The sequence below is a fragment of the Eutrigla gurnardus genome (assembly GCF_963514095.1).
Source record: "Eutrigla gurnardus genome assembly, chromosome: 9".
NCBI classification, from domain to species: Eukaryota; Metazoa; Chordata; class Actinopteri; order Perciformes; family Triglidae; genus Eutrigla; species Eutrigla gurnardus.
The window spans coordinates 27,870,886-27,878,385 of NC_139923.1; the positions used below are offsets into that span (position 1 = coordinate 27,870,886).

At 45.1% G+C, this 7,500-nt stretch overlaps 1 protein-coding gene across 1 annotated transcript in view; it reads left to right on the plus strand.

Annotated features, from left to right (window-relative positions):
* hydin (HYDIN axonemal central pair apparatus protein) overlaps nt 1-7,500 on the plus strand; it is a 54,110-nt gene that overhangs the window by 3,802 nt on the left and 42,808 nt on the right. The window contains exons 4-8 of the mRNA XM_084016870.1: nt 3,875-4,076; nt 4,325-4,511; nt 5,682-5,781; nt 6,628-6,746; nt 7,281-7,500. The exon at nt 7,281-7,500 is cut by the window's right edge and continues 4 nt beyond it. Coding sequence (XP_083872996.1) covers nt 3,875-4,076; nt 4,325-4,511; nt 5,682-5,781; nt 6,628-6,746; nt 7,281-7,500 — 828 coding nt within the window. The remainder of the gene's footprint in view (nt 1-3,874; nt 4,077-4,324; nt 4,512-5,681; nt 5,782-6,627; nt 6,747-7,280) is intronic.

Genomic DNA, 7,500 nt, shown 5'->3' on the forward strand with positions numbered 1-7,500 from the left:
AGGACGCTTCAATCACAAGCACATCAGCTTTCCTCCTGACCCGAGCAGGCCGCATCAAAGTCTCCTCTGAAGCTGATTTCAGCTTCACGGCTCCCTCAGAGTCGTCCAGGTGGAATCATTCCAGGGTGTTAAACGCATACAGGAGGACGGCCGTTGTTAGCTATGCATCACCTGGGTGGATATTCCACGGTGCACTACCCCCATTTTTACTGTGCAGCACTGTGGGTGTGTGTGTGTGTGTGTGTGTGTGTGAAAATTCAGCAGCATGCTGACGCGACAGTGATTCTGTTATCAGTAGTAGTCTTCCTGAAAGTCACCTTGTGAACTGCTTATGATTGGATTGTGGTGGATAAGAGCCGAGCTGTTCTGATTTAGATTTATATTCATTCATTTTGAGTTTTTAATCATTTCATTATTGTGATGCTGTTCCCCTGAGCAAAGAGAGACCTGATGAAAATATTGATGTCTAGCTCTTTAACTTCGGGATCAATAAAAGAATATCCGTCGGTGGATGAGTGTACTTTCTTCACTTTTTGTGTGTACTATGAGAGTATTTTTGAGCTTTGAAGGTGCTGATTGGCTGTGTGCTGAAGGAGTAGCAACTAACGGCTCAGCAGCATTAAGCTTTTATAATGGGAGGGCCAGCCCGGGTCCAGAACACCACTTACAGCCCATCAGGAGGACTATCATTTTTAATTTAGCACCTTTCCCTCACGCTCATGTATGTTTCAGGGTCAGCACGCTGCGAAAGGCTTTACTCCTGCTGGGGGACCCACCAAGACTTCAGCATGAGCCGTGTGTGAGTGTGTGTGTGTGTGTGTGTGTGTGTGTGTGTGTGTGTGTGTTGCATGTTCACTACACTACTCAACGTGGGTACACACTGCGTCTTTATTTCCCGTTTGTCACCTAAAAGCCGGTAGCAGCTTTTGAAAAATCATAGCTTGCTCAGCTCACTTGTTTTCCACCTCGGTGTGTTAGACAATCCTTGTTCTGTCTTAAAAGTGAGCAGAGAAGTCTGTGTCACTCACACACACACACACACACACACACACACACACACACACCCCTGTCATCTGTCACTGCTGCTGATTTAAATGAAAAGACGAACAGCTCTTAGGAACGCTGAGGCATCCGCTGACGGGGCTGCAGCACCGAGGGGACTCCAGCACAGCAGCCAAGCAGATAAACAAACAGGCCAACCTATAACGTACAAGCCTCACACACACACACACACACACACACACACACACACACACACACACACACTGCTGAGGGGGTTAGAACTTCTCTCGCTAGAGAATTACGGGAAGAGAAAGCATGTGTGTGTGTTGTTTGGTGGACAGCCATGATGAAAGCTTAGCAATAAGCTGCAGCTCTCCCTGCCTGTCAGCTGCTGTCATAGCATCCGGATGCTGGGAGATAATTGCTTTTCTCTCTCTGTATTCTCCCATTCTTCTTTCTCTCTGCCTCATTTCCTTCTATCACTCATTCTCCGTCCTCCGTGTCGTCTCTTCTCTCTCTTCTACCCCCGTCCGCTGATCTCTCATGGCTGCTGCCAGTCGAAAAGCAAAGACTGTTGGAACTGTGCCAGGCTCTCTCTCCTTGTATTCCCTCTTTCTGCCTCTAGGTAATGTACATGATGGAAATCTCAGTGATAATTGGATCGTTGAACATGAGCACCCCCTTGAATTTGTGTTTTTTTCCCACTGTATGGTTATTGTAAGTATTGTGGTTTGTGTTTTTTTCCTCCCCCCTCAATCAGTGCCGGGGTCAGTTTGTTATTGATGCATCACACTGGGAGAGTGTTACTTCCTCTGAGGCTTTCATGTTACTCAGAAACAAGGCATCCCAATTAGTAATCACTTCTGCTCATCGTGTTTAAGCCCAGAGATGGATTTAAAGTGATGCCTGTTAAGGCACCGTTGAGCAGCTTGAAACCTTCCCGGTGAACATGTGATTATTATTATTGTGGAAGGTTAATCAATCGTTTGTCATTGAGTTGTACTTTCTGTTTGATGGTATGCAGTTTCTTAAGAAGTGTAGCGTCTTCATTGAATTGTTCATCTGGTGCCAGGTCTCGTAAGTGTCCTCATTAAGTCGAGGTTTAATGAAAACAAATGATGTTAGGTTAGAGAGAGAGAGAGAGAGATCACCATGTGGTGGTTAAACACCAAATGTTACATGCATTTGTAATTTATTCCAGCATTAATAGTAGTATAAAAGTGCCTTATGTAAAATGTGTTGACCCTGCATTTCTAATGTCTAAGCATGGCACACAGTGATGTTTACTCCTGTTTCCTTGCTGCATGTGGAAATGGGCTGCGACCCTGAACCTGCTGCCACTGCGTCTTTGCAACTGGATGGTTTTTGGTGCTCTGCGTCAATGACAGCATGCCCTTGTTTTATTTAAACACCGTTGGACTCAGTGGAAGTGCACTGGTGCAGATCCAGACCTCAATTTTGTTTTTGCACCGTCAAACCAGAGTCAAGTTTCTAATCTTCAGGCCAAGAGCAGGATTCCTCTCACCATCCTGCACTTGAAACTACTCATTCATTTCGTTCATCGTTGTAAAGTCATTAATGGCAATTCTCCATGGTTGGTTTTGGCTAGAGACACGCTTTGGAAAGCACAACAAGCACAATTAACTGAAATACCCGTCGGATTTGATGCACAGTTTGCAAATGAGGGAAAATCCTGCGTGTCGCTTTGATCTCAGTTTTCATTCCTCGTGATTCGATCGACCAAAGTATCTGTGTTTTCAGTCACACCAGGGAAATGTAGTATCAAAGACATGGTGGGCCACAGAAACGTGGAAAGAAGAACCCTGTAGTGTTCAGAGTATTCACACGTCCCCTGATATTTCATCCCAAATGTGAGGAATCTCACCTCTGCAGGTACACAGCCATATAAATAATCTCAGAATAAACAGTGTCCTTCCACAAGCTTTAAAGCTCCACTCCTAATGATTTGAATGTAAACAAAAGCTCCCTACATTTACATACGGCATTGATGTCGGTGGCTTTATACAAAACCTTGTTTTGCATCTTATTTTTGTTGCAGCTTATTCTTCCACTGCTGAACGTGTGGCGGTGGCACTTTGTTACCGCGGAGACTCATTAGACGTCCTATTAACCATGCATCCCTTGTGTTTGTTACTCCAGAGAAGATCCACTTTGTTGCAGTGTATATTATATTGAATTGTGATTTCAACATTTCATATAGGTTTCAGCCTGATGCATTTCAAATCCCTGCATCTCAAAAAAGAGGCTTTGGCAGCATGATGAGGTGTGTTGTCTCGGATGCCAGTTTTCCAGGATATTTTGAGAGGCGAGGCTCCTTTTTGATCCCGATCCAGTCTTTCAAAGCTAGACTTCTTTGCAGCGTGTCCTTGACTCCACTTTGAGTTTCTCCTCTCTCTACCGCCCACATTCGGCCGGAGCCTTACGTTGTGTGAATGAATGCATTACATAATCCCAACTTCCTTTTACAGCAGTATATTGATGTCCCGTTTGAGTTTTCTGTTGCGTATTGTTTAATGTCACAGATTTTAACTACATATTTTATGGTTACTTTTCCGTATGTGCCATCATTTTACTCCTTTGAGTCCTGAAGACGTGGCGGCTTTAAGATTATTGTTTGTTGAAATGATTCCCTGAATTGTAGTGCACTTGTTTTTCTTTAGTCTTAAAAAAAAAGTTCAAGCCCTTTATTTGTCCCCGAGGTGGAATTGGTTCTACCGCAGTAGCAATAAACAACATTAAAAAAAACACACACACACACATAATAAATACAACAGGGGTGAACTCAAGTACAAAAGTTACAAAACCAGTGAAAAAGACAGATTTGATTTGTTTCTGCATGTCTTCTGCCCAGGTGAAGACCTGCACATCGACTTGCATGGAGCTTGTGAGGAGCTGGACATCCGTCTGGAGCCTGACTCTGTCCAGTTGAATAACACTTACATTTCCCTGGCCAGCGTACGCTCCGTATCCCTCATCTACAGCAGTGAGATCCCTCTGAAGTACTGTTGGACAGTATGGCCCAGCTTGCAAGAGGAGGCCCTGAGCTTCTTGAGGTATGTATGCACACACGATTCACCAAGATAAGATGTGGGCTGTTAAACTCCTCCCTCTCGCTGCATACAAAGTAAAATTACCTGCTGTGTGTTTTTCTTCTTTACCACAGCATGTGTTGCCAGAAATAGCTTAAATTTCCATCGTTTTCTTTTTACATGTGACTCTTTGTTCATCTTCTCTGAACCTCCTCGTTTCTCTGTGGGGTTTATTTGCCCTTCACCTTTCCTCCCGTCCTCCATGTCTCTAGGGAGAGCTCAGCGTTCCAAGAGAAGGAGGCGGGGGAGAGGGAGCGCTTGCTGGTTGAGTGCGAGTCCGACCCCACAGCGATCCATCGCCTCCCATTGCTGTCCAAAGCCCTGCAGGACCGCAGAAGCCAGGCCGTGAAGGACTACCGTCTGGTCCTCTCAGACAGCTGCCTAACTGTGGAACCAGCGGTGTGTTTATGTGTGTCTGTGTTTTCCTGTTTCTGTCCCAGAGGGCAACCTCCAGTTCTAAAAACTGAAACCAAGGGGGGAGTTCTTTAAACTGTCACTCTCTCTGCTGGCCACCAGGGGGCGACTCCTCTCTGGTTGTATAGAAGTCTATGAGAAAATGGTCCTACTTCTCTCTGCTGGCCACCAGGGGGCGCCTCCTCTCTGGTTGTATAGAAGTCTATGAGAAAATGGTCCTACTTCTCTCTGCTGGTCACCAGGGGGCGCCTCCTCTCTGGTTGTATAGAAGTCTATGAGAAAATGGTCCTACTTCTCTCTGCTGGTCACCAGGGGGCGACTCCTCTCTGGTTGTATAGAAGTCTATGAGAAAATGGTCCTACTTCTCTCTTACTACTCTCTGCTGATTGACAGGTTGCTACCAATGCTAGTTAGCTACTAAGATGACTTTAACCCTTAGCTGTAAAGTTGACCTTGAATTATGGAAACTCATTTTATAAACAGCTTCGCACCAGGATCCAGATGGATCCAGATCCAGTAAGGGTGCCGCTCTGCTGCTTGCTTTCGTCAGATCCACCTGTCACTCCTCCACAGTTCAAATATGGTCGCTTCATTGGTAGTAAAAATGCCAAAATGCCGAACTCAAGGTTTCAAAAAGCTTCGTCCTGTGGCTGAACAACACTTCTGTCTACATGCTGTCTGCTGCATTCTGGCTGTAACTTGGACAGAAATGGGAATCTGCTGTGGATTCCCCCTGAAAAGATCAGATCTGAGATTAGATCTGTCGCAAAGAGTTATGTTTCCACTCTGCTGCTGCAAATGTAAATCCAACGTGACTCCTCAGTAACAGGGATGGTCACTGACGAGACCCTTTCTGCCCGGGGACCTTCAGGTAGCCTGACCTGTTCTGACACCGCCATCCCCCCTTTTCTGCCAGTGTCTCCTCCACTCAAGTCAGACAGGTTTCATTGGCAGAGGGGGAAAACAGAAGGAGAGGGTGGAAACAACGTGTTGAGTCGAGGCAGATAAATAACCACAATGACTGGAGTTGAACATCCATCAATCTGTTTCTGCTGCGTGAGAGAAGATGCATTTACATTATGGTGCACGTCTGCTTTATCTCCTTTGAATTAAATGACAAATGTTGTTTTTTCTTCTCGTCCCTGCACGGCTCAGGAGGGTGAAATATGGCCCAGGGTCCCAGGACAGTTCCACATCGTCTTCAAGCCTCAGGAGGCCAAACTGTACCAACGAACCATATATCTGGATGTCACAGGTCAGAGCTGAGCTAGATGTTTCACATAGCAAAGCACATTGCAAGTATGAGTAAAAATCAGTTTTATCTACGGTTACAATCTCAAACATATAACATCAAATAGATAAAAGAGGGCATTTAAGATCCATTTTGCTGGAAGATTTGAAACTCCATCTAATTTGGAACCTAGAATGAGCCCATAAGATGATAAATGTCATGTTGAGTTTGGATCAGGGTGGCATTTGGGACCAAATTCTGACAGTTCAGTTAAAGGTCACTGAGTATTAATAACTTTATAGCAACATTTAATACAAATGTGCCTTTTTTCTCGAACTATACTGGGTTGCAAACCGTGTCCGTCTGTTGCTCCTCTCAACTATGTCACCGCCTCCTTCAGTGTGTGACATCAGCATTCAGGAACCCCTCAATGCTCTGACCACTGGATGACTTATTGCTACTTAATCTCATTTTCATATTGACATGAAAATGAGGCCCCGATATAGTCATCCCAGCGGTAGTAAGAGGTTGTGGGAACATTTGTTTGTGGCCATCACGTGTGTCCTCTGAGCCGGAGGCCACATTTACATGAATTTCCATGTTTTCAGAGTCCTGAGCAGCCTAGGTCAACGAAGACTCCCGTACACTGATTCCTCATCTTGCAAAAAAAAAGATTCAGAAGCTTATTCAGCAAAAACTGCAGGATTGAACTCGAATGCCCTTAAATACCTTCACAGAGAGAAAAGTAGAAGCTGCAGCAAATTGAATGTTTAGCAAGTAGTTTAGGTTTTAACTTTAAACTGGAAACACTTTCTGCATAAGAATCCCTAAAGTATGTTTTGTTGTGTTTCCCTGTGTGTGTGCACGTAGGCCGCGAAGCTCGGTTGCCCCTGACGATAAAGGCTGAGGGCCTGGGACCTGATGTGCAGCTCAACTACGACCTGATGGACATGCAAGACGTAGTCATTGGCGACAAAGACTTTTATGAAGTAAGAACGGTGAAGCCGGTATCTGCCGTCCAGAGCTGAACTGTATGAAGTTCATGTTCAGTTCATGAAATCCCTGCAGCACCTGAAGGCAGCAGGACAGGCTGGCGTTTCCCTTCATGAATCGCCTGACAACGACCTCGGACCGTTACAGTTTAAGACACATCACCTGAACTTAACAACCAGAATTACTGTTCTATACAAATGGACACAACTGAAGTATGTATTTTTTACATAAATGTCATGTTGACATGATCAAATAGATTAATCGTAGGTGCAAATAATGTACTAAACTGTCAGTCTCAGACAAACAGCTCACACAATTCTCTTTTAAGTATTGTATTCAAGGCATCAAACAGCTCCTGCAAAATAAATAAGGCTCCCGGAGCACTTTTATCTTCTACTAAAGCTGACCTCAAGTGGTGTCACGGAACATAAATGCATGCAAATGACTTGATTACTGACAATGTGGGACTCGTATACAAGAAAGACACGACTTGAGCGTTGATTCAGTGGGTTCTTCTTTGTGTAATCCAGGTGCAGGTGTCCAACAGAGGACTGATTGATGCCCCGTTCAGGCTGTCGAGCCCCGACACCACATTCGGCCGCTGTTTCTCCTTCAGTCCCGAGGAAGGTGTTGTTCCCTCCGGGGCCAGCCAGATTGTGGAAGTCACCTTCCACAGTTGCATCCTGGGAACTTTCTCTGAGGACTTGCAGCTAACTGTCACAGGACAGCCGGAACCGCTTACAGTGACTT